The sequence below is a fragment of the Callithrix jacchus genome, chromosome 17 (assembly GCF_049354715.1).
Source record: "Callithrix jacchus isolate 240 chromosome 17, calJac240_pri, whole genome shotgun sequence".
In the NCBI taxonomy this organism is placed as follows: domain Eukaryota; kingdom Metazoa; phylum Chordata; class Mammalia; order Primates; family Cebidae; genus Callithrix; species Callithrix jacchus.
The window spans coordinates 68,204,426-68,231,697 of record NC_133518.1 but is presented as its reverse complement, the minus strand read 5'-3'; the positions used below and the strand labels follow the sequence as shown (position 1 = coordinate 68,231,697).

At 36.5% G+C, this 27,272-nt stretch overlaps 1 protein-coding gene across 39 annotated transcripts in view; it reads right to left on the bottom strand.

The window, feature by feature from the left end:
* RBMS3 (RNA binding motif single stranded interacting protein 3) overlaps positions 1–27,272 on the bottom strand; it is a 1,216,467-nt gene that overhangs the window by 48,352 nt on the left and 1,140,843 nt on the right. For 24 of the 39 annotated variants that reach the window (XM_078354431.1, XM_078354437.1, XM_078354433.1 and 21 more), the window contains one exon: positions 19,574–19,621. The exons of the other annotated variants lie outside the window; for them this stretch is intronic. In XM_078354431.1, coding sequence (XP_078210557.1) covers positions 19,574–19,621 — 48 coding nt within the window. The remainder of the gene's footprint in view (positions 1–19,573; positions 19,622–27,272) is intronic. 39 annotated transcript variants of the gene reach the window in all.

Genomic DNA, 27,272 nt, shown 5'->3' with positions numbered 1-27,272 from the left:
TATCTCATAAGACTGAGAGGAGTCCTTTAGGATCCTTTTAAATTTTGAAACTTGGCTTTACATTGTAATCACTTGGGAAGATCTAATAAACTACGAATGCGTAGGTCCAACCACATTTAATTGGCCTGGACTGTGGCCTGGGCAATGGGTTATTTAATGCTCACTTGGTGATTTTACTAGGCTACAAAATTTCACATCTCTTACTCTAGGCGATGTTTGGGAAATGATGTTCAACTATGGTCCCTAAGGAAATTGATATGACCAAAAGCTCGATCAAGTTTAAGTTATACATCTGTGTTGAGTATTTTGCATTTTGATTATTTTTCCATGGGATTTTATCTTGCATTAAGAACAGGAAAGTAAAACAGGAAAAAGAAAATCCCCAAAGTAACTGAAAGCAATTATGAAAGGCACAGGAGATACAGAACTGGAAGCAATGTGGAGGGCACAGGAGATAAGTAAATATATGCACAATAAAAGCTATTTCCAATTCTATGTAGGATTATTTCTATAGGCACTGAGAGAAAAATAGAAACAGGAGCTGTCCTCATTAGCAGTGAGTCAAAGTGAATCAGTAGTCAAGGAAGGTTAACTTGACTGAAATTTGGGGCTCAGTTGAGAGATTTATTTCTAGTTTTATATATTTTATAAACACAAACAGTGAATAATCAGGATTAGATGCTTTCAGTTATGAAAAGAGTCTTAACATCCAAGCACAATGTAATCCTCTTAACTAATACTAACACCAGTGTAAAATAAAAAGGGCCAATTTAGTTACTGCCCTAATTACTAGAGGTTCAAAGGATCATGCTAGGGAGGCAGAGGCTTGTTGGCATGGTATCATATTATATATATTTATACACACACACACACACACACACACACACACACATAAATATATGTATACACACACACACAGATATATGATTCTTGACCCATATTAAAAACAGAGCTTTAACTCAGTAAAATCTATATAAAGTAACCATGTAAAAACACTAGAATTTCATACCCATACACCCTACCTCAGTGCAGTTATGTTTATAAACAATTATGGCTCCCTCCTCTTTAAGCCAAGAGTTTAGACCTCAAGAATTCTAAAATGTATCTCTTGATAACCAATGATTCCATAGTGGATACACACACTGTGCAAATATACTGATCACTGGATTTCATTTTTCTAGGACTTCCTACAGATATCATTTTATCCTGATAGTTTTTAGCATACTGCATAAACTCAAATAGGGATTGGGAACCCAACACACTCATTTCCAACCTAAGTGAAATTATGTTGGTTTTTAAAAAAAAAAGTCATGTAAAAGGAAGTAAATTATAAAAGAAAATTATATATATAATAGAATTCTGGAAGGAAAGAGTTTGACTGATAAAGGATAGTTAACATTCTACACAAGACTAAGAAGTCCACTGTCAGTGTAATTCCTTCCAAACATGATTTTGCTGTGTCCCCACCCAAATCTCATCTTGAATTGTGGTTTCTATAATCCCCATACATTGTGGGAAGGACCTGGTGGGAAGTAATTGAATCATGGGGCAGTTACTTCCATGTTGTTCTCAGGATAGTGAGTTCTCATGAGATCTGATGGTTTTATAAGGGGTTCTTCCTTCTTTGCTTGGCACTTCTCCTTCCTTCCACCATGTGAAGAAGGATGTATTTGCTTCACCCTCCACCATGATTGTAAGATTCCTGAGGCCTCCCCAGTCTTGCAGAACTGTGAGTGAATTAAACCTGTTTCCTTTATAAATTACCCAGTCTCTGGTAGTTCTTTGTAGCAGCATGAGAACAGACTAGTACAGTAAACTGGTACTATATAGTGGGGTACTGCCATAAAGATACCTGAAAATGTGAAAGCAACTCTGGAACTGGGTAACAGGTAGAGTTTGAAACAGTTTGGAGGGTTCAGAAGAAGAGAGAAAGGTGTGGGAAACTTTGGAACTTCCTAGAGACTTGGTTGGTCTTGACCAAAATGCTGATAGTGATATAGACAATGAAGTCCAGGCTGATGGAGATAAGAAACTTCTCGGGGCCTGGAGCAAAGGTGACTCTTGCCATGCTTTAGCAAAGAGACTGGAGACATTTTGCCCCTGCTCTCGAGTTCTGTGGAACTCTGAACTTGAGAGAGATGATATAGAGTATTTGGTGGAAGAAATTTCTAGGCAGCAAAACGTTCAAGAGTTGAAACAGCATAAAAGTATGGAAAATTTGTATCCTGACAAGGCAATAGGAAAGAAAAACTCATTTTCAAGGAGAAATTCAAGACGGCTGTAGAAAATTGCATAAGTAATGACGAGCCAACTGCTAATCAATGGGGAAAATGTCTGCAGGGCATGTCAGAGGTCTTCATAGCATCTCCTCCCATCATAGGACCAGAGGCCTAGGAGGAAAGAATAGTGGCTCAGGGGCCCCCTGCTGTGTGCATCCTAGGGACTTGGTGACCTCTGTGCTAGCTGCTCCAGCCATGGCTAAAAGGGGCCATGGCTTCAGAGAGTACAAGCCCCAAGCCTTGGCAGCTTCTATGTGGTGTTGAGCCTGCAGGTGCACAGAAGTCAAGAATTGAGGTTTGAGAATCTCTGCCTAGATTTCAGAGGACATGTGGAAAAATCTACATGTCCAGACAGAAGTTTGCTGCAGAAACACAACTCTCATGGAGAACCTCTGCTAGGGCAGTGCAGAAAGGAAATGTGGGTTGCAAGTTCCCACACAGAGTCCCCCCTGAGGAACTGGCTAGTGAAGCTGTGAAAAGAGGGCCACTGTCCCAGACCCCAGAATGTTAGATCCACTGACAGCTTGCACTATGTACCTGGAAAAGCAACAGGCACTCAATGCCAGCTGGTGAAAGCAATTTCTTTATAGGGTACAGGAGAGGGGCTATACCCTATAAAGCCACAGGGGTGAAGCTGCCCATGGCCATAAGAGCCCACCTCTTGCATCAGTCTATCCTGGATGTGAGACATGGAGTCAAAGGGTATCATTTTGGAGTTTTAAGATTCGACTGCCCCACTGGATTTTGGACTTTCATTGGGCCTGTAGTCTCTTTGTTTTGGCCCATTTCTCCCCTTTGGAACTGGTATACTTATCCAATGCCTGTACCCCATTGTATCTAGGAAATAGCTAATTTGCTTTTAATTTTACAGGCTCATAGGTGAAAGGATTTGCTTTGTCTCAGATGAGGCTTTGGACTTGGACTTTTGGGATAATGCTAGATGAGCTAAGACTTTGGAAGTCTGTTGGAAAGGCATAATTCTGCTTTGAAATGTAAGGACATGAGATTTCAGAGGGGGCCAGCAGTGAAATAATATGGTTTGTGTATGTCCCCACCCAAATCTCATCTTGAATGGTAGTTCCCATAATCCCCATATGTCATGGGAAGGATCTGATTGGAGGAAATTGAATCATGGGGGCAGTTCCCCCATGCTGTTCTTGTGATAGTTAGTTCTCAGGATATCTGATGGTTCTATAAAAGGCTTTTCCCACTTTGCTTGACACTTCTCTTTGCTGCTGCCATATGAAGAGGGATGTGTTTGCTTCCCTTCCATCATGATTCTAAGTTTCCTGAGGCCTCCCCAGCCCTGCAGAACTACAAGTCAATTAAACCTCTTTCCTTTATAAATTACTAACTCTTGAGTAATTCTTCATGGCAGTGTGAGACTGAACTAATATACCTCCCACTGTTTTAATCATTTTATCCTTTGCCCATTCACACACAGCCAATGTTTGTGATTTGCTGATTGGCTTAAGTGGTTCTCAAACTCAACATCATGCATAAGAGTCACGTGGAGGGCTTTTAAAAAAACAATTGTTCCACCTATACCATCACCCCCTGTCCAACCCTTTTGGGTTCAGTAGATCTGGGTAAAGACCTGAGAATCTGTATCTCTAACAAGCTCTCAGGAGATGCTTCTGCTGCTGGATTGGGACTACATTTTGAGAACATCGGTTTAAAGAATTGAAAATGCAAAGTCAAAAGCTTGGGATCCTGTGATGTGGGGAAGATTGAGTATCTGTTATGACTCTGCCAATATCTCATCTAACTCTCATAGTATATCTCTGTGGGTACTGTCATTATCTTCTTTACAGATGATAAAGCAGTTTCAGAGAAACCATACATAGAGTCTATGCAAGAATTGGGATTTAAATGCTCATCTTCTTCAAAATTCGTATTCATTCTTTCACCATATGCTGCCTGCTCAGCTTTGAGATGGGATGAAGTACTTCTGTTGAGCTGTCAAATTATGGTGAGAAAGAGGTAATGAAGGGAACCCACTGCAGAAATGAACACAAAAACTGAACTTCCATGCTTATTTAACAAGAATGTATCAGCTGTATTGCTTACTTTATGACTCATTTTTAAACACACAAATTAGTGATTCTACAAAAATGCCTGTGAAGGGGTTGTATTTTCCTTTAGCCAAATAACAGCATTTCACTCTTGGTGAGATACCTAAGGAATGTTATTTTAGGTACTGAGCCCTATACACGCATATGTACTTTAGCATCACATGAAATTAATTCTTCAAATGAACTTAAGGTCTAAATGGCTTGGTTGATAAGCACAAATGCCAGTAGTGTGAGTTTTAAAGCTAACAGGCACCTTATAAAGTATAAGCCAAGGGCAAAATAATTCAATTGAGTTTAGAGGATTAAAAAAAAACTCTCAAATTTTGCCTGAACTAGCCAAGTTCAAGGGCATCAATCAAACATACTTTCCTAAAGGAATTAAAATAACAGGGGAATTTTTTTTTCTGCATGAATGCTACAGGAATTTAAAAAATACCTAGAATTACTGCTTACTTTACATTTATATCCAGTTTTATAATGAGAAAAATCAAGGGGAAAAACATTTCTTTGAGAGTTAGGAATTCAAGAACCTGAAATCCACAGACAGGTACAATCAAAAAGAAAGGCTTTCAAAAGATTAATTGATATTTTATCCCTTTGAATACCATTAATCTGCAAGAATTTTCAATGTCATTTAGAAAACATTACATTCCTTGCAGACTGTCAGGAAAAATTAGGACAAAACAAATGAGGAGAGAGGGAAGAGAGCAAAAACTTTTCTGCTAGATGAAAGGAAGCCTTGTTTGATCATGGCCGAAAATCCTATTTAAGGAAACCAGTCCTATGCCCACAGGCTGGCTGCATTTCTTCAGTCAGCTCTCAGTGTAATCGTGTATCACTAACAGACTGAATATGGTGCTTTTCCATTTCATTAATGAAACAGAACTAAAAGACATTACTTGTTCTGATTACCATTAACAATGATCGTGGGGCACCCGATGTGTGTCCAGAGAATCTGTAAAAGGCATAACATAGGCCATTGAAGAATCTATTGAAAAAAATAAAAATAAAGCAAGGATGTGATGTCCTACATAAACTGGGACCAGGTTATGTTTCCAATGGGGTACATGTGAGGGATCTTGGCAATAAAAAGGGCATAAAAGTACTTTCACAAGGTGACACTGGGGAATCAATTATAATAATGTTAGTGAGATAAATGAATATGATGTCTATTCAGGGAAAATAATTAAGAAAATGAAACCTTTCAGATAAGCAACATTGCTGAAGGGCAGTCATATTTCTAACAGACACACTGTAGATTTCCACCAATATTTTAAATTATTTCAAATAAAAATCATTTTCCAATTATTCTACTGTCTCCAAATCCTTTCACCTCCCTCCATCTCCATTTTCTTGTCATGAGTTTTCCCATCCCCTTCAGAAAGCTCTCTGCACTAGTTGTTCAGTCAAATTTCCAGATTTCTTGGGAATTATGAGTCTGTTTTCCTCTTGCTATTTTAATCTTTTGAGGAGAAACTTAGGATTATGTAGAAGGTGTGTCTAGCAAATCAGCATTTTTACATATAGGTATCATTTATTCAATCAACAAATATTTAATAAACACCTACCATAGACTAGATGTTGCTGGATTATTGAGAAATAAGCTAAATATCAGTAGACACTGATCTAAGAGTTTATAGCCTTTATTCTAGAGGGGAGAAAAGATAATTAATCTGGAAACAGTGATTCAGTGTGCTACATGTTATGATAAAGATATTCCCAGACATTTAAGGGGATAGAAAACTCAGGACAAAAGGATAAGGGAGCCTTCCAAGAAGAAGAAAGCATTCGAGACAATTGCTGTGAAACAAGCCAGCATTAGCAGGTTGAAGAGTAAAGGAAAATGCATTCTAGACAGAGGATTTGCTCATGTTTATCTATTCACACTTACACAAAGACCCTGCAGGCTTGGCCCATCCCAGAAACTGAAAGCAGCTCATTATGGTGGGAAAACAGAAGTAGTAACAGATGAATGTGAAAAAGGAGGCATCAGGATCATGAAGAGCCTGGTTGCACGGGCCAAGGGCACAGGATTATGTCCTGACAGTTGTGAAAGGATTTGAAACATGTCATGTTTGTCTCAGGAAGGTGGCTCTGGGTCTGCAGAGAAAATGAACTGAGTTGAAAGAAGGCTAGAATCAGCAAGACCAGTTAGACAGAGGTGCTGCTAGTCTTGTCAAGGGATGACAGTTACTTAGAAGAACTTTCTAGAAAAGATACTTTTAAATTTTCGAACTGTGCGTGAAAATTCAGGCATCTGACTAGCCTGATATTGCCTCTCCACTTTTTTTCTCCACATTTATTAAGAGTCAAAGCCAAAATTGAAGTATATCATTGAGGGTTACTTTTTTTGTTTGTTTTTTGAGATGAAGTTTCACTCTTGTTGACGAAGCCAAAGTGTAATGGCGCTATCTCGGTTCACTGCAACCTCCGGCTCCCAGGTTCAAGCGATTCTCTTGCCTCAGCCTCCAGAGTAGCTGGGATTACAGGTGTCTGCCACCATGCCCGGCTAATTTTTTATATTTTTAGTAGACAAGGGGTTTCACCGTGTTAGCCAGGCTGGTCTCGAATTCCTGACTCGGCCTCCCAAAGTGCTGGGATTATAGGCATAAGCCACCACGCCCAGCCGGTGAGTTCTCAAAGACTTATTTATATCAAAAATTTGAGCTTTAATACCATGAGGGATAAAAGGAATGGCAGCGGCCTTGATCTCCAAACCTCCAGGAACTTGTAATCTAAGATGGGTTGTAGAAAAGATAGGAATATGTAAATATCTAATGTAAAGTGGAATTCATCAGGTGCTAAGAGAGAACTTTGAGAGTTTTCAAAATAAAGTGTGAAAATGGGAAAGGAACTCACAGAAGATACAGACCATTAAAGACGGGTAAGATTTGATCCACAGAGATGGCAAGTGTGGCAGGGAAGAAATTCCAGGTGGAAAGTCGGCATGAACAAAGACAAGAAAGAAAGCACTCACTGCTAAACACATTCAACAAATAACTGTGACTAGCAAAAGAAGAGTCATGAAGTGGACAGAAAGAAAACTAGTTGGGAAAGCAGCCTGAAGATTATACTGTGGCGGGCCTTGAACACAAGGCTGCTGAGTTCTTAATTCTTGCAGCATTTGAGTTGTGGCTCTTGACAGAGAAAATAATTAGTCATCTCCATTTTCAGAATTTATTTAATTAGAGTCCACCTTGCTCCCCAAAACTAAGGCAGCTTCCAAGGTTGTATAAAATATTGCAGTGTCAAATAAGTGAGAAAAATGAGGGGAAGGGAAAGAGAGTAAGATGAAGTCAGCAAACAGGCTAATTAAATAAATGCTATTAAAACATTATCAGAGTTAGTTAGCAATGATTTATAGAAGTCACTGTGTCCATTAGGTAAGGAAATGATCTAGGTACATTGAAGAGTGATTCTCAGTACGGAGTCTGAAAGGAGCAGATACTATGTAGTCTAATGAACAACAGCCTTAACATAGCAAAGCAAGTTTCCAAGTGCTATTTATTATAGTGTCCTTCAAACATAAAAATATGGTACTGTGACAAGGCATACTTCATGAAGAGCTGTTTCGCAGGGGTCTTGTGGAATGCAGTCATCCAAGTAAAACAGCTTTTTGAGCTTAAATCAATGATCTAACTTAGAGTATCCAAGGAATATGGATATACTACATAAGATCCAAATATTTCTCCAAAAATATCATTTCTCTTAGTCAAGTTCTGAAAGGTAAGGGGGCAATGACTTTAAAATTGTTACGCTTCTTGAAAAGCATTTGGAATGTAGCTTTCTTTGCTGCTGGTTACATACAGGTCCGTATGTTTAAACTATCAGCTGATATCAGCACTGGATGAGAGTCTCAAATGGAAGAAATGAAGAAGAATGAGAACCCATTGACTCATTTCAACACATATGCCTCTTCACTTTGAGGTTAGCTGCAGAAAGAAAAATATTCCTTTCGGAAAAATCTTAGGTCTCCTTGCACATGGAGACCAATGAGCAACTATCCTCACACTGTGTTTCTACAGCATGACATAGCTGTTACACCTGCCTCGCTGTAAAATAATCTCCATAAGCTAACTACTGCTTTGAGTAGTCTAACATTTCCGGTATATACTGGTTATGCATTTGAGGGCTGCTGTTAGAAAAGATGACTTTAGATTCAGAAATCTGATCTGTATCCTACTTTCTGGCAGTGATCAGGTAGTAGGGACAGTTATCTACTAAGGTTACTTTTAGTTGTCCTATTAACATATTCTTGCAGATAAAATTTTTAAAAGTTACTCAAAATGTATTCAATAATTTGTGTGAAGGATGAATAGGAAAGAGAAGTGCTAGGTGTTGGCACCAAAACAGCACTAAAATAATAAAACTAAAATGTAATAAGAATCCAGACTAGATCTGGGTAATAGAATGGAATGGGTATAGCAGATCCAAAATATGTTGTAGAAATAGAATCCACATGGACAAGGAAAACTGTACATAGCATAGAGTGCACCAAAATATCTCTGAGGTTTTCAGCACCATTAGCTGGAAGAAAAATAACTCACCAATGTAAGAGATTTCCTATCCTACTCCAAGCTTAGTATGATATTAAATCATATGATTCTCTCCCCAAAGAGAAGAGCTATACTCTAAGCTACTATAAAAGACTTTAACAATCTTAAACTTGTAGCTACACAAAAAATCTTGGCTTTGAGAAATAATCCTTATAGAGGTTTGCTTGAACCCTAGGGAAGTCTACAGAAGAAACTAGATTGAGAAGAAAGATTGAATATGAAGAAAGAAGAAAGAAGAAGAATGACTGAAATTGTGACTAAGAAGTTTGAACTATAAGTGGGCCAGTAAGAGTGGATGGGGGATATCTAGGAAATACTTGGAAACATTGGCATGGAAACCAAAACAGACAAATGGATTTGGAGGTCATCTATATACCAGGTAACAGTGAGGAAGCACATGACGTCATCGAGAAGAAAAAAATGAAGAAGTGTAAAGTGTTGTAAGACCAGCACCACGAGAATCTTGAGATAGAATCTACACATTTCATTAAGCATAGGAAAAATCATCACTGAATAAATATATATTGAAGCAGGTGCATTTGGGATAGAGGGCAATCAATGCTATAAGACCATAAAAACTGTAAGGCTGATAGCCTTGCTAAGAGCTGGATGAACAACACCCACCCCTCTCTATGCCTGATAACAGTTTATCAGGCAGAACACATTACTCAGCATCTGGCTCCTCCATGCGGGATCCCCTTGCCCACTTCTGCATTCTGCCCCCAGGTCTATATTCAGCACTAGACGATGCACTCTCAGCACCAAGCTATGCATTTGAACCTCAGCACTAAACTACACATCTGAACCCGTGAAAATTGAAGAACTCCTGCCAAGCCTTACCCAATGGCAGCCCACCCCATGCATCCGAGGCCAGCCCCCTCTAACCAACCCCCTGCCCTGAGAAGTCAAGCGCGACTTCTCTGGCCCCCTTTCCTTAGGACCACAGAACCTCGCCCGGGAGATAAATAAATTGGCATCTGATTGTTCTTATACTGGCCTCAGTTTCCTCATTTTAAACTTGGTAGTAACCATTACAAAAACAGATTAAGACAGACAAGAACATTGAAGGAGGGGTTAACACTGAAAAAAAGAGGACTATGCCTTGACAAAACAGGAAGATAGGAAGAAGGAAAAAATGAAGAAACAAACATTGGAAGATCAGATAAAATGTGGTATTGATCTCATAAAGAAAGAGATGGTCTTTTTTTTTTTAGCATAAATGGCAGGACTCATGTTGGGAACTTAAGAAGGTGAAAACAGCTGAAGGAGCATAAACAAGAGTGAGGGTGAAGTTGAGCTTATAAGGAACCAATTTGTAGCAGACACAGAAACTCGCTGTGGAATGATTGTGACAATAAAATGTTACAAATCAGTCCATGTAGGGTACTAAGTACAGCGCTTAGATTATGGTATGTATGTGACGAATGCATACTACATGATTAAAAAAATATGTGATGAATAAAACACCATTTTGTCCTCTCTCATGTTTGCATTTGTATTTCATCAAGGACATTTAATATTCTGCCATATTTTTGTTAGGTGATATTATAATTGCCCTTGAGATAAGAAAAGAATTTATGGAAATCTTTCAAATAACCTTTAATTAGCTGGTAGCTATTTGCAAAGTCATATATAGCATTCCCAACTAAACAATTTTCAAAGATTATCAACAATTATCAGACAAGGCCATTCAGTGACTGTGATGGATGAAAGAGAGACAAGTACATTCTACAAACCTAAACAATCAAACATTTCCTTTTTCTATCTAACATTAATGACATGATTGGCATCTTCACCAGTGACAACTCCAGCCCTTTTCTCTTCCTCCCATCTACAAAATAACACTTAAGACAATCATTCAATTGCTTCCCATTTCCAGATAGCACTCAATGCAGAATAAATGGTCACTTCTTTACACCCTTCCCAAAGTCATATTGCACAAGCTTCAATTCTGTAATAAGTCTGCCCAGACTTCCTTTTCTGAGATACTCCCTTGTTTCAGCAAGATAACAAACTTAACTCTGTTTGACTATAGTTGATCTTTGGTTTTCTTTGGCTAGTAGGCTTTAACCTTCCAGAACAATTTATCTCAAAAATCTCAGTAATTTTTATCAAATCTTCATATTTTATTTGCTAAAGTAACTACTCAAATATGAATGAAATTCATATTTCCTGGATCTGGAGTCCTGTGCACTCCCATATCTGAGTTTCTTGGGCAGACCGCTAGACACAGAGCAAGCACATAAAATTGCCTGATAGAAAATAACATACTGATATATTCACATTATCAAAATGAATAGAACTTAGTGGTAGAGAAGAAGAAAGAATAAACCATACATTGGGAGGCAAAGGCATTTAGAAGTTATTTCAGCTTGATTTGCTAAGTATAAATATTATTTAATATACAGCTCAGGGAAACAAATTAACAGATTTCATTTTAAGCAAAAAAGTGAAAAAAAATGTGTATATAGTAATAGTCTAATTTGCAGAAGTTAGACTTAATATGTAATTAACAGTGGATTATATATGGTCCCCTCTCAAATATGTCATATCAATTCTGTAAACCACATGAGCCTGGAAGTCTTACGTAATATAAACTGGGAAGATTTTAGGTTGTTTCAAGTGCTTCATGCAAGCAATACAATATATCATTTGAAATGTGATTTCAATATGAAAAGCAGCATTAACAATTGGTTATGGAGATGCTGATCTTCTGGTAGGCGGAAAATGAATTTACATAAAATTTAATGACTTTATAGAATCGCTAAAAAATTCTGCCAATTCTATATAGAGATATAATGTCCCTTTTAATTTTGCCCTAAATACCTAATATTGAGATGTGATGAGTGCAGATAAGTAAAATGTTAGAGGTTACCACGGCTACCGCTGTCACCCATATAATCACATCCATCAGCATCATCATCTTATTTTCATTTTCATACAGTTATGTTTTTCTAGTACGTAAATGTCTCCTAAAAACTGCTGATATTTCAAAGACTGTTATTAAAATTTTAATAAATTACAAAGGTAGCAAAGCAACATTTCAAAAAGTTTAGGAAATAGAAATTGAAAACACTTATGATAATCATTTTATGCATTCCTTTCTAGATTTTTTTATGTGTATATTTTAGGACTCAGAATTATAATGATTGTTCACTTTTGTCATTTTTTTTACTGTGCATTTTGAACATTATTTTTCATGTTATTAAATGTTTATATTATATTAATTCATGTAGTAATATCATATGAGTTTGGTCAATAAGAAAGATAATAGAATTAACTCACTCACTATTTATTTTTAGATATTGAGTCTGGAAACTATTTAAAAAAGATTCCTTTCTTTGTGTCAGTTAATCTAACATAGCAAATGTAGAATTAGTATACTTCAGAAAGTCCTAACACCCTTTCCTGAATGCAAAGGAAGGAAGCAGAAAGGAAGCTTCAATTATTTAATATCGATCATGGGTCAGGCCCTTATTAGGTACTTTGGATATATTCTTTCAATTAACCTTTTATTGTTGTACATACATAAAGAGGTAATGAATAGATTTTCTACTCTATACTCTTAAGGAGAGAAAAAGTAAGCTTCAGAAAATTCATGTAACTCTAATTGTTAAAACATAAGTAAACAATAGGACCCAGGAATCACATACTCCCTGTGGATTCTAAAAGTCATTTTCATTTTTTCTAGCCTACTTTTTCCTGTCCCAAATTGCATGTGTGAGAATGAAAAAAACAAGAACAACAACAACCAAAACCACAACAGTGTCTGATGGTAAATTTTTAGATAAGATCAACACATAATCAATATCATCTTTCATTTTGTTTTTCCACTAAGATGTTTAGCACACAAACTTCCCTTGGCCCATTAGAATTTCCTCATTTATTTTTTACTATAGGAATTAGAAACTTTGTACTTCCAAGTTGAATTTGTGAAGGATTTACAAAATTAAACACTGCATGAAGAAGCACAGTTAAAAATACCCACAAATCAACAAACAGTTAAGAGCAATAGCGAGAATACGCTACCAGGAACATTTGCAATGTACTCCATCTAATTTCAACTATCCTGATAACCAAGGCCAAGAAGAAATAGATTAGCCTGGGTATTTTACACTGTTAGTTAAAAATAAGTATATTCATTCATCTGGAGAGAGATACTTGCTGAGACACTGAACTCAAGGATCTATTTAATCATTTGCTTCTTTATATAAAAGACATTGGCTAAAATAATAGACCATTATGTTTGCTGTTTTGGCATCTCAAAATGCTGGTAACGTTGTGTAATATATCACTTCTCTAAGAAAGAAGAGGTTGAAACATTACATTTTAACTGGGAGAAAACATTTCAATAGGGATGCCCAATTATAAGGTTCAGGCATTTTGCATTCTGATAAACTAATTTAACATAGGGTATAGAGAACTGTTAACATGTTTGTTAGGTAGTATCTCTCCAGAATCAGATGGCTCTGGCATGCCTTCGGCAAGGGCTGAAACACAGTCAATTCATGACTATATTCTCTGACAGGCGCCTCAAGTGCCCACTTTGTGCCGTTGATTTAAAAAGGGAAACGTGATTTCAGTACCAGATGTGCTGATTCATACACATGCAATTAGCTTATTTAAGTCCATTGTTTTCTTGCAAGTGCTCTGCTGTGTATTATGTAGGCTCTGCCCTTTTGTAGATGACTGGGGCACTAAGTGATGCTGTGTGCTGCTGCTGTGGGATGCTGTAAGTCAGTTGCTGCCACTCACTGAAAGATTCTACTGCAAACAGCATCTTGAGAAGCTGCCTTTTTATTTGATATGTGCGCTGCATCACCAAGTGTCATTTTTCTCTGACCTTGTCACAGAGGGTAGTCCTATCTCCTGCCATCCCAGCCTTGCCCTGTGTAGTGCTTGGCTTTTAGGCAACACCAGGAAAGCTTTCCCTTGTGATTGGATTGCAAAGCAGCAAACAGTACTCAGAGAATCAGCTAACCGGGGGGAAACAAAATAGCTAAAATAATGGTAGATCAAGAGTGATTTCAGTGGACACTAGTCAGAAATTACAACAGTAACAGAGAAACCACCACAGGTGGTATGACAAAGATGTAAAATGTATTTTACTATAAATCTTTTGGGATGATATATTTCTCTTTCTCACCTTTTCTCTAAATTTCTAAAAGTATAGGATTCTAAAGGCTGCCAAGAGGAAATGAAACAGAATATATGTGTGATTTTCCTGATTGGTGATCTCTTGTTCCTGATATAAGTCCTAGGAGACTAATGTATAATGTAAATATAAAAAATAAAAATATACTTAAAGGGTTTTAATACATCAATACTATAATAATTGTTCTGTACACACTAAAACACTAATAAATGTCTTTCTCAACCTCCATCTCAATCTCTACCATCTCAGACTTTCTGGTATTTCATCTGTCTTTTATGAAACGAAAAAGCTCAAAAATGCTAATTTTAAGGGAAAGGCACTTGATATATATTAACAAAATATCAGTGATATTTAGTTTGGAATACTTATAAAAATAAATTGATTAGAGAAAGCATGGGTAGGCAAACTAAAGCCCACAGAACAAATCCAGCTTGCTGCCTACTTTTGCATAGCAAGCTTTAATGAAATATAGCCATGCTGACTTATTTGCACATGGTTTGTGTCTGCTTTCATGCTGCAATGGCAGAGTGAATAGTTATGACATAGACTATACGGCTTGCAAAGCCTAAAATATTTACTATCTGGACCATTACAGGAAATGCTTGCTGGAATAGAAGATAAGGCATAGGATTTTATACCCACCTATCTCATCCTCTGTAAAGAAAATTAAAAACCTGGGCTAAATAACAGTGATGTTTATATATTAGACCAGTCCAGTTGCCTACTTTAATACATAAATAACAACTGCGGTCCCACAAGGAAAGTCTTAATGATTCAATTTTTATAATTTAGTGAACAAAATAAATGCACCGGCAGGAACATAATAACTCAGCATGCACAAGCCTATGTGTCAAATACTTGCACTAATATCATGTACAAAGTGCTGCTCTGCAGGCCACTCCGATGATGTCTGTCATATGCTATGTTATGTGACAGTTCTTTATAACCTTTTACTCTGTTAGAGTCTGTTCTTTGAGGGCAAGAAATGGACCTACGCTTAGTTTTCTGTAGCACAGTAGGTGCTTTGCAAATATTAGTTGAATAAATGAAGAATAAGGAGAGCAAAGTCTCTAAAAACTTACTACAGAGAAAAATAATCCATTAATTCATTTAAAGAAAGGCACTTTTGTAGTCATATAAATGCATGGTATGTGAGCAAAGAAATGAAACTGATTTTCATGTGTGGCTTGTGGGAACACAACAATGCGTCAGGCCTTTTACAATAAATACAATTTGATGGCTAATCGTGGCTAATTGGAGGTACTAATGGACTTGATTTTTAATAAAAAGATGGAAATCATTTGTAATTAGTGTATGGTATCTATGAAAACAAATGTTGCTTAGAGCTTGAAAGATGGTCTTATTCTTCTTGTTCTTTATAGTAGCTAAGATACTGTGCCTTTCCCTCCTTTGGATGATAGAGGATGGTTTTACACAGTGATTCTCACATATGAAGCAGCAGCATAAAAATAGGTTTCGACTAAATCTTTGCTTGGCATCACCAATTCCAAATTAATGAGGCTCTCCAGTGCGGACTTACATTACTCAAACAAAAACAACGTGAGAACTGCATTGCTGTTTATAACAGTGAGTTTTGTCTTGATTGCACCAAGTGCCACAATGAAGAACTTCATTGTTAGAGCACAACTCCATGGTTCGAAAAAACTTCTTCTTTGACCAGTATATTGTGATTTATGCAAACTTTTTCTGTGAAATCTCATCATGAAGTTGTACCGTATCACTTCCTAATTCAGCTGGTGCGTAAAAGGTTAGAGCAAAGAATGAAAATACGCTCCACAAGTTCTACAGGTTCTTTTCAGTATTTTGGGGGTCACATTTTCTTCTTCTTCTTTTTTTTTCAAACCTAGCTTCAAATTCTGAACTCAAAGGTTTTTAGAAAAAGAGGATACATTTTGAGTCTACTTTAGTTATCTGGTGATAGTCGTTTTTTGCTTGATTTCATGTGGATGTCATTCAAGGAACATAAGCTCAAAACAACAGAGATAAAAATTTGATACAAATGATCTTCAGTTTTCATATGTGTTTCATAAAATCCAACCGTGTATATAAAATGATATTTCACTATGCCTTTACATATTTTTATCACTAACATTTGCCTAAAAGAGGATCTTCTAAGGAGGTAGAGTTGTTATGGAAAAGAAACACTAAACAGAGAATAGATTCCTGATTCGGTGTGAAAATGTAGAGGGTAGTTTCAGCTTTCGGTCTCCTCTCCTTGAAATGAGCTGGGTAAGGCCTACCAGAAGCAGAGGCAAGGAGGGGTAACTCCAGAGAAATATATCAGAGATGCTCCCATTTCCCAAGCTTCCTTCTTTCTTTTGAACATCACCACTTTTGCTTTAATTCTTTCTTCCCAGATTATTATTTTTTTAAGACTAACTCATTGTTGAAGCTTAAGTATTTACCTCAAACTCTTCCTAAGTAAAATACTATTGAGCCATGTATAATTTATTAATGACAAAGAACACATAAAACAATACAAAACTAAAACATACAAAAATAACTCCACTTAGTTTGTCGTTTCTTATGTTCACATTAATTAACTCCCTTAACTTCTGTCCCTTTCACCTCAAATCCACTGTGGCCACCTGCTCCCATGATTCAAACTTTGCCAAGAAATAGTTTGTTATTTTACTAACTGCACCATACATCTCACTGAAACTGCTAATCTCTGCATTTTGTTTTCTACCTCTCATCCACCACTGCCTTCTTTTTCCTTCCTTCTTTATTCTTCCTTAAACCCATAGTTTGCCACTCAACTACTTCCTTGCCAACATCATCATTGCACACTCTTTTTTTCCCTCACTTCACATAGTAAATACTTAAACCTGCATAAATTCACCTGTCTGCCTTCTTGGCTATTGAACATGACCACAGAAAATGAAACATCCTCATAGATTTATCACACAAATACATAGTCCATAGCTTCAAACGAACCCCCGCTACCACCCCTCAAAATTCTATGGATTATTAGTTGGCCTTCTCATGCCATAGTTTTCCAAATCTGTTTTTCTTATATTCTTACTATGTGCCCTGTCTCATTCACTCTCAGAAGATATCGCTTAATATTACACAGAAAAACAGTATTTATCTTCCTGAGGATTTCAAATATTCTTTCTAGATTCTTGATTCTCTTTACTTCATGCATTTAACATCACAAATAACGCCACAAATAAATGTTATCAATGTTATAATGGTCTTATATTATACCATGATGTTTTAATCAGGGGTCTATTTTCTGTTCATCTTTTTATCCCCAGTACTTGAGTTGTGTCTAGCACTCAGACGTTATTCAATAAATGTTGAAATATTGATTGAATGAAATTGAGTTATAGCTCTGTAAATTATCAAGCAGCTATCTGAACTTCAATAAATTAAAGCAATTTAGTTAGATCCTACACTGGCAAAGATTTGATTATTTGTGTTGTCCAATATTGGCATATTGGAAGATATGGGAAGGAGATATTACAATATGGTTTCACTTTCCTGATGTGGCCTATGGTTGGGAAATAGGCATTCAATTTCTCAAAAGTCACTGAAGTTGTCCTACCAGCCAATTAACAAGCATTTTAGGAAAGCAAGTCTATTTCTATTTAGATGTAAACCAAAGAAGTCTGTGAAACTTCGGTCAAACTCCCACTTAAATCTTATAAGGCGAAAGTAACTGAAATTTCCCATAATGTTATTTTTCATTAGCTTTATATTAGCCCCTTCCTTTGTACTCCACTGCTGAGATCCTGGGATGAATTTTTGTTATATACAATATATCATACATAATGTGTTTAACTGTTCCATGTGATTTTTATGTCTTCTTGCTCAAGACCACATAAAACTTTCAGATTAAGTTTCTTAAAGCACTGTCTTTATCAAGTCATTTATCTGATCTAGAACTTTCCGTGGCCCTGTGTATGCAATCAGGTGAGAACTTCTGAGCCTAGATTTTCCGCCAGCTCTTCTGCCTCAATTGACTTACAGAGCCTGACCTATGACTCATACCTAATAAGTACTTTTAATGATTTGCTTGCTTTTTCCATTATGTTCTTGAAAGTAAAATCAGGAAACCTACTTGAAGGTAAGTTCTAGTTTGTGTCTTTTATTTTTATGAATATTGGTAAGTTATCAAGAGTAGATGTCTCTTGTTAAATGCAAATACCATGTATGAAAGAAAATCTCTTCCCTGGGACCCTAAATCCTCAATGAAATCAGCATGTTAAGATATGACAGGACATAAATTTGGGGGGAAAAAAACTAAGTGATGTTTTTATTAGGGACAATTTATTACAGAGACTCTGAAGAAGACCAAAGTGGCTCATAGCCAAAAGCTAACTTATTTTTCCTCAATGGGACATTATTAATTGAAGTTTCAAGATGAGTATTCAGCCATGACCATAACTAAATAAGGCTATAAGAAATTAGAAAATAATTACCCTTCAGATGCTGGGTCAGGCAAACAAGTGGCCAAAAGCAGGACATCCCCTGCTTGAAATCCACCATCAGGTTGCCAGATTCAACTGCTCCATGGGCTCTTTCAGGCTATTTCTAACCTTTGTTTCTTGTTCTGTCTTTCCAATGCATTTTTGGCTTTGAATTTTATGACCTTGCTCTCTGACATGGCAAAGAATCAAAGAATTCATGCTCTTCAGATTGCCAGTATTTTATTTAATTAAAAAATTAACAAAAATAAAAAATATTATGCCCATTTTACTCCTTGCAAGAAACTAAAATTCAAAATTAAAATTAAAGCACAAGAAGATCTGTGCAATTCAGAGTAAAAATCCACCTCTTTACACAGACATATCCTATTACAGACTGTACTACTAAATTTTATGAAACAACTTAAATATTGCTGACTAAAACCCTCAAGACACTAATATATTTTTTAAATCAACCTCTGCCACTTTGTTGTACAAATGGAATAATGGCAGTTTTTCTTTCAATATCCAAAAGAATCATTTTAGGAACGAATTTGAAGTTTTGATTCATTCAACAAACAAATATATCGAGCACCTACTATGTGTCAGACCTTATGCAGGGTGCTGAGCAAGCAAATGGGATGATTTTCCAATTTAGAAGAATTCTGGTCTCTAAAGCAGTGCTTCTCAAACTATTTTTTATTAATCTGTGCCCTCTTTTGCTAAACATAAAATTATTTTCCCACTTTTCAGGAATTTGATGACCATGTCTAACACTGAGAATCACTGATACACAGAACACAGACTCTATCTTCTGTGTATCCTTGACAGACAAAATGGCTTTGAGTTTTTACTTTCTATTTAAAAAGCAACATATTTATTTTCCAGACATATAACTGAATTGTAATATTAAGTACATGTTTCTGAACTACATATGCCCCCTTCCAAACTGGAATTCAAATTTCCTGCACCCACCTCTGTTGAGAATCACTGCTTTAAAGAGTTTGAAAAAAAAACCAGGCCACCTCCATCTCTCCCCTCCAATCCAGTCTTAAAGGAATTAGAATTTTCCTACCTGACACAACAGCTGGTGGAGTATCATAATCCTGTCTTGGGATTGAATCTTTGAATGAAAAGAGCATGAGAAAGAATGCAATGAAGTACAAAAGAAAATAAAATAGAATCAGCCCTAACACGTGGAAGAGCCCGCTGTGTGTCATATGGTTGCCTGACCCCTCCGCCTTCCAGCAGTAAAGGCATTATGATTCCTCATTTGCATTGGATACCATGGTTCCTATGACCACCATAGTGTACATGTTATTAGGTCCTGTTAGACTTGCTGGGACTGCACAGTTTGTTCTGAAACACTGTCATCTTCCACAGTCTGTTTGATACCCCCTTAGGGAATCAATGTAAAATTTTACCCTCTCTGGCTGACAAACGAGTTCTACAGGGCAGCCCATCTAGAGAGGGCCGAGAGCATGACATGAAACAAGGTTCTGGAGAACAAAAGAAAGAACTAAAATTTAAAAGAGAAAAATAAAAATGTGTACATTCTCATGCTCTATGAAGGCTAACACATTTTGAAGGCAAAATTTCATTATTTATTACTCAGCTCCAGCTCTGATCCCAGGGGTTGTCGGTGAGGCAGAGCGGAGGGTGCTTTCGCCTCAAGGCCAAAAAGTTTTGTGTGTTGTAACTGTGGAAGCAGAGATACACAGGACAGAATCCATCGAACATGATGGTTATCTTTATCCCAAGTCTTCCAGCACTGAAGGTGTCAAATTCTAGATAAAGCTTAAACAGCATAGCAATCATTTCAAAACTAGGAGTTGTATAGGACGAAATAGATCTGCTTTTTTAAAGATGGAAAAAGAGCTTTTAGCTCACTGAAATTTCTTTAGCTAAGCATCTTAAAAATGAGATTGGGATATGGCATAGGTCTAAGGTCTCCCTTCTAAAAATGGAAAATTCTAATTTCCCCCCCACTCCTTTTGGAGGGGTAAACTCTAAAAGAAACATAGTATTGTTTAGATTGAAATCAACTGCCAACACATGGTTAAGTAGATGCTTTTTGTGTGACTCTTATTCCATTTATACGACCTTTTTTAAAAGCAAAAAATCCCAAATTTTCTTTTTCCACCCATGTGACAACTTTCGGACTGTCCCATATTTCTCACTTTCATCTCCTTGCCACAAAAGGTCAATGTTAATCACCCTCTCCTGAGTAAATGGCATGTGAGAAGACAGATTAGAACTTGAACATTGCAAGGCACTTTGAGCAACAAAAGCAAACATGATCAGAAGATTCCAATGCAAATAAACCAGACACGAGTTATTTCTTGCAACAGGTACCTGAACTACTGAGTTGATTATAATTCCCAATTCTAGAATAATTAGAATCATTTTTAAAGTGTTTCCAAATTTTTAAAATAATAGCAATTCCTAGTACCTTTTGAAAAATTGCCATCACACATCAATTACCACTCCAGACCAAAAAAAAAAAAAAAAGTTAATTATTGGACCATGCTACTAGTCATTTTCGAAGAACATACTTATGACATTTTAAAGTAAATGATTAAAGCCAATAATGTTTATTGCTGAATAGGTGCAGAATGTAGAAAAGCATAATGATTAAAATAAAATGACTCCTAATCCCATCATCTGGAAACAGCCACACTTGTTTTTTATTTCTCTACAGCCTTAAATACATTTTTATAGGTGATATTGAGCTCCACACATACAAATTTACATCGTTCCTTCCTTCCTTTTTTCTTTCTTACTATAGACAGGGTTTCACTCCATTGTTCAGGCTAAAGTGCAGGGACACAATCATAGCTCACTGTAACCTCAAAGTCCTGGGCTTAATTGATCTTCCTGCTTCTGTCTCCTCAGTAGTTGGATTACAGGGCACACAATAATGCCTAGCTAATTTTTATTTATTTTTTAGTGTGATGGGGTCTTGCTGTGTTATCCACACTGGTCTCCAACTCCTGACCTCAAACAATCCTCCTGCCTAAGCTTCCCAAAATGCTGTGATAATAGGCAGGAACCACCACAGCCTGTCTTATCCCAAGTTTTAAAAATCTGACATTATAAAAAAATTTTTTTCCTAATTATTTAATACTCTTACAATTTCATGCTACATTACATTCTGGTTTATGGATGGATCATAATATATTTAACTATTCTTCTTTGTTAGACATTATAAAGAATACCACGTCAAATATTTTTGAGGTATAATGACTTTTCTGTTGTTTTAGATATTTCCAAAGAAGGTTTTCAAAACTCTAAGTGCTTGGCCAGTCAGTATAAACGTTTTGAAGTATCTTGACTGACTACCTTTCGATCCAACCGATACTTATACAAATTTAGATTCCTATCACAAAGCAATCAGTGCTAGAGAATGCTTATTTTCCTACACCTTCATTAGCAATTTGTACCATATTTTGATAACTTTATTTGATGGGCTATACCTGGTGTATATTTGATTAAATTACTGTTTCTATTTCTTTAATGACAATTTTTGCACACGTTCTTTAGCATTCTATTTGCTCTTTTATCAACTATCTGTTCATGTTTTTTCACATTTTATCTATTGAGCCTTTTTCACTATGTTGGTAATTTATGTAAATTCAGAATTTTTTTTTATTTTTTCTTGAGTCAGAGTCTCCCTCTGTTGCCCAGGCTGGAGTGCAATAGCACCATCTCAGCTCACTGCAACCTCTGCCTCCCCAGTTCAAGTGATTCTCCTGCCTCAGCCTCCCAGGTAGCTGGGATTACAGGCACCTGCCACCATGCCCGGCTAATTTTTGTATTTTTAGTAGAGACGAAGTTTTACCATGTTAGCCAGGCTGGTCTCAAACTCCTGACCTCATGATCCACCCACCTCAGCCTCCCAAAGTGCTGGGATTACAGGCATGAGCTACCATGCCTGGCTCTCAGAATTCATTTCTTTAAACAGCAAAAGTGTAATATTTACAAATACACACTCATACAACTAGACTTTCACTTAATGCCAGTTCATTTATTATGTATAAGACTCCCTCTGAAGGTCTTTCATTTTACAATAAGACTAAACCAATTTTTAAAAACAATTATCTTTTTAGATGTATTTTCTCTTTTGTGAGTTTTAAACTAATTAATCTTTTCCCTAAAACCTATTTTAAGAGATGTACTCATTACCGTTTATGATACTGCTTCCTAATCAGAGTCCATTTAACATCCTGTTAGCTTTTTAAAACTCTATCTTGATATTTATATTCATCCCTAATAACAGGAAAAAAGCACAATGTCTAAACAAAGTGAATAATTGAGGATTTTGACCTGATACCATCAAAATTTCAGAGCAGTCAAGGAGTGGTGTGGTTGAAAAACACTAGAGAACTGTGGGGAATAAATGGAGTACAATTACAAGGTTATTTCTGTGGGTGACTATGGTTACACTGTGGGAATTCGATGATGTCACAAATCACCGGTGGCGTGGAGAACACTAATCAAACTGCAGACACAAAGCCTGCAGAACAAAAACTTTGTATTTCTTCCAACAGATTCTGGTGACATCGTAAGCCACTGGTGACCAGCAACTGAACAAATGAAAAGGAGATAAGAAACTTGTAAAACAAGATTGTCATGTAATTTGGAGGTTCTCATAACACAGTAAAATCTCCAGTGGTTTCTGCTAAAGCTTACAATAAAGTGATAAGAAGTTATGGATAATGGGGCTTTGGTTCCATCAAGGGAATACCGTGACAAAAAAAATAAACAAAAGTAGAAAAGCTAGGAAAGTCCTTCAGGGTCAGCAGAGCCCTGAAGTAAAACAGTTACACTGCTTGCAGAAAATGCTTTTTTTTTTTTTTTTAGGTCTGCAGATTCTGCCTAGTTTAAAAATAGAGAATTGAACAATAAACATTTGAGGTGGCAAACAGTAGGGAAAGGTTAATTAAACTACATGGCATTCATTTCAAAATTTGAGGTCATGGGAGACAAATTATATCTACTTTTAAGAAAAGGAAAAAGAGGTTTTGGCCTAGAATAAAACAAAGCCCACTGATCTTTTCTAAGCTTGTGGCCAAGATCCCCCTTCTAAAAACAGAAAATTCTAATATAGCTCCAACTTCCATCAGCCCTGATCACCTCCTTCTCTGGATTATTGACTGGGTCTGTCTCCTCTGCCCTTGGAACCCATCTGTTTCTAGAGTTTAGATTCCTACATTAATCTTTACTTGTCACTGTTCACACCTTGTTTTGCAGAATTTCTGTGAGCTCAGGTGTCTGAAAGCATCTGAAATGTTTTAGTTAGGAGAGAGACACAGTCAGATAATTTTAGATTGACTACCTGTGACAACAGGGTAGAGAAAATGGATTGGAGCAAATTGACGTTGAAAGCAGGAAGAACAATTAGGCAACTATTACCATTAATCAAATGAGTTCCAGGGAAGAAACTCTAGAAATGTGGAAGAAAGAATGTATTTCACCAATGTCTATGAGACAAAATCAGTGGGACTCGAAACCTAATTGTGTATGATGGTGAGGGAGAAAGAGAGGGTCTAGATTGGGTCCTAGATGTATGGCTTGGCTACAGGGCAAATGGTCATGGCATTCGCTTGAAAGGAAACAGGGAGAAGAAACATACCAGAGAAAGAGGTTTCAGTTGGGAGGAAGCTCTGGAAAGCTCATGAGATTAGTTTGGGTCGTGCTGACTCTGAGATGTCTGAGGGAGATTTACATGGAGATACTTAGAAGGTAGTTAAATAAATGAGTCTAAAATTCTTAGATGAGGTTAGCACTGGGGACTGAGATTTAGGAGTCAACAGGGAAGCCATTAAAACCATGAGAGTGAATGAGATTGCTTGTGAAAATCATACGGAATAAGTATGTTAAAAATGAAGCTTTGGCTTACCAATATGTGCAGGAAGAGAAGGAATGGCCAGAGAGGTTTCAGGAGAGCCAGAGAAGCCTTGGGCAGGAGTCACAAAATGGGAGTTCTTGGGACAAACTGGGTCCAACATTTAAATATAGAGAAATTTCCCATCAAAGCTCAAGAATTCAGCTTATCTTTAAAAGTTGGAAAGTGAGACCACCCTGGGTCTGCATGTCCATGTGGCAATAGCCATCACAATAGCTGTACTACCAATACAGTAGTGGCTGTCCTTTGCAGACAAGGTATCCATATTTCAGGCTGCCAAAGGCACCACATCTCACTTCTATTGCCCCAAACTCAAGGAGAGATAGTATCACTATTGCATGGAAAATACATCTTCTCTAAAATATAATCTCCAATATCATATATGTTTATATGGCATGACTATGTTTGTGATATAGGCAGATATTTAAAAATTGATTATATGTTTCCAAGGGGTTTTGCTTGAACCTGATCTACTTCATTCATTAATATAACCTGGCTGGACTCTACAGGCTTTTGAGTTTGCTACCCTAAAAGAGTATGTTAGCAGCCAAATAAATGAGACAGTAAGTGAGTTATGCCATGGACTTTACAGTGTGCTACATACTTTTGGCTACTTAAACTAGATTCCCACCAGTTCGAAGCTCCTGGAGGTAAAGGGTATGAGCAGCTCATCTGAGAAGCACATAGTGGGTATCACACTATCTAAGTATGCTGATACTGTCATTTCATTAACACTCACGGCGTCCCTGGGATGCAAGCATTATTTTTCCCATTTTGTAAAATGAGAAAGCAAAAGTCCGGAGAGGTTAAGTAACCTGCCTAAACATGCGGAACTAACAAAGGAGCAAAGCCACGTTTTGAACTCAACTTTGAAAACAAAGCCCATTGATCTTTCCATTATGCCAGGATTCCACCCCATCAGTGAAAATGTTAGAAAGATGGAATAAGGTGGAAAAATCGGATTTAAAAATCAAACTCAACTGAATCATAGCCACTCCAAATGCCAATCAAAATTCAGATAAAATGAATCTATGAGGGTATATCAAAGAATGAGAGTGACAGTCTAAAATAAAAAAAAAAATAACAGTATTCTGGACACCAACCACACTTGATTATATTTTGTTAAATGAATCAACAAAGTAATTCTATTTTCTCTCTACCACTTCAGAATCTTACTAAATTTTATACTTTTCCATAACAGCAGTAACACAAATACAATGTATCTAAGCATTATTTAGTAAGAATGTAAAGGGAGAAAATTTGGTTTTAATAATAAACCACATGCTTAAAACTTTTACTCTCTGAGAGAGTGTTATATATTATTATTGAATTATTTGGCTATTACCAGCTGCCTAAAAGTAATGGTCCCTTACAAATGTGTTCTTGTTGAAATGCTCAAACACAAAATCATAATATATGTTACTGAATCAATAACTATTATAATTCTGAGTCTGTTCTATATCTTTTAGCTTATTTTTCATTTTCCTAAAGGATTCAGTCATATGCTTAGTTAACTAGCTCTTATATTTTTACTAGTTTGCAAACTTCAATTTTAGCCAAGTCAGTTGGTTTTACTTTTGAACCAAATGAGTAAAACTTACAAAGAGTTTCTATGTTTTGCATTATAATTCTCTCTTTAATCAGATTCCAGATTGTCATTCAATATAGTAAACTTGCATTACTTCACTCATTCAGAATTTATGATTACTGAGGGAGACGAAGGCTGATATGGAGGAAAATCTACAATGTATTAATAAAAATAAGAAACTGCAGGCCTTCTGATACTATTCTTAGGACCTGCTTATTAGTAATGCACAAAATAATGACAAATAATCCTTACACTTTGCTAAAAGCAATAAAATGATATCTTCAAACTCTATCTCCATGATGAAAATTAGCTATACCACAGCATATAGTTAAGTATATCTTAAACACAACTTCTGAAAGTATGGGTCAGAAACCTAAGAGATCATTTGATCTAGTCCAAGCATTCAGACAGGTTAAGGTATCATCAACTGCTTTTTATTGGTTCTACAACTGAGACCTTAGTGATAGGCACTTTATGTTAATAAAACTAAAATTTCTTTTATTGAAAGAATGCGGCTCTGTCCATTAAATTATATTGACTTTCTTCCTATTTAGGACAGATAAGTGAAGCCTCAGTAGACACGTCAGAAACTTCTTATATTCTTAAAAGCCTATGAGACAACAACATTTATTTGGCAAGCAAGCCATTGCTATAGGGTAAAGTTCCATATACACAGCTAGTGTGCATATTGCATATTGATATTTTGAGATGAAGTCAGCATAACTGAAGAATCACAGAGGTGGTGACTGAAAGATATATAAGCTTAAAAATATAGAATCGAAACTTAAAGGGCCTCATATATAATCGAGTTCAATACTTCAACTAGATAGAGAAAAAAATTCAGACTAGATTTATTATTTTCTCCAAAACTGAAAGAAACCACAAGGCTTACTCAAGATTTAGATCTAGGATTTCTGACTCCTAGCCCAGTGCTCTTTCTACAATATTTAAGCTGCATCAGTCAAAAGAAAATACATTTTTATTTCTATATTTTTTCAAACAACAAGACTGTCTGCACTAACATGAGAATAAAACCGTTACTGAAGGTGTCGTATAAGCAGGTAGGTTTATTGTTCTCTGTAATGGCAAATAACAGAGTTTCAGTATTGTAGATTGCATTAGACTTTTGCCTCCTTGAACATTTGGGGAATTAAAAAAAATCAAACATAATGTTTTTCCAGTGATTTAAAATGCCTCATTAATATAAAATTCAGGCTGCAATAGGCATTTTTCAACACGCTTTTGTTCTCTTAGAAGAAAGATGACTAGTCAAAACTA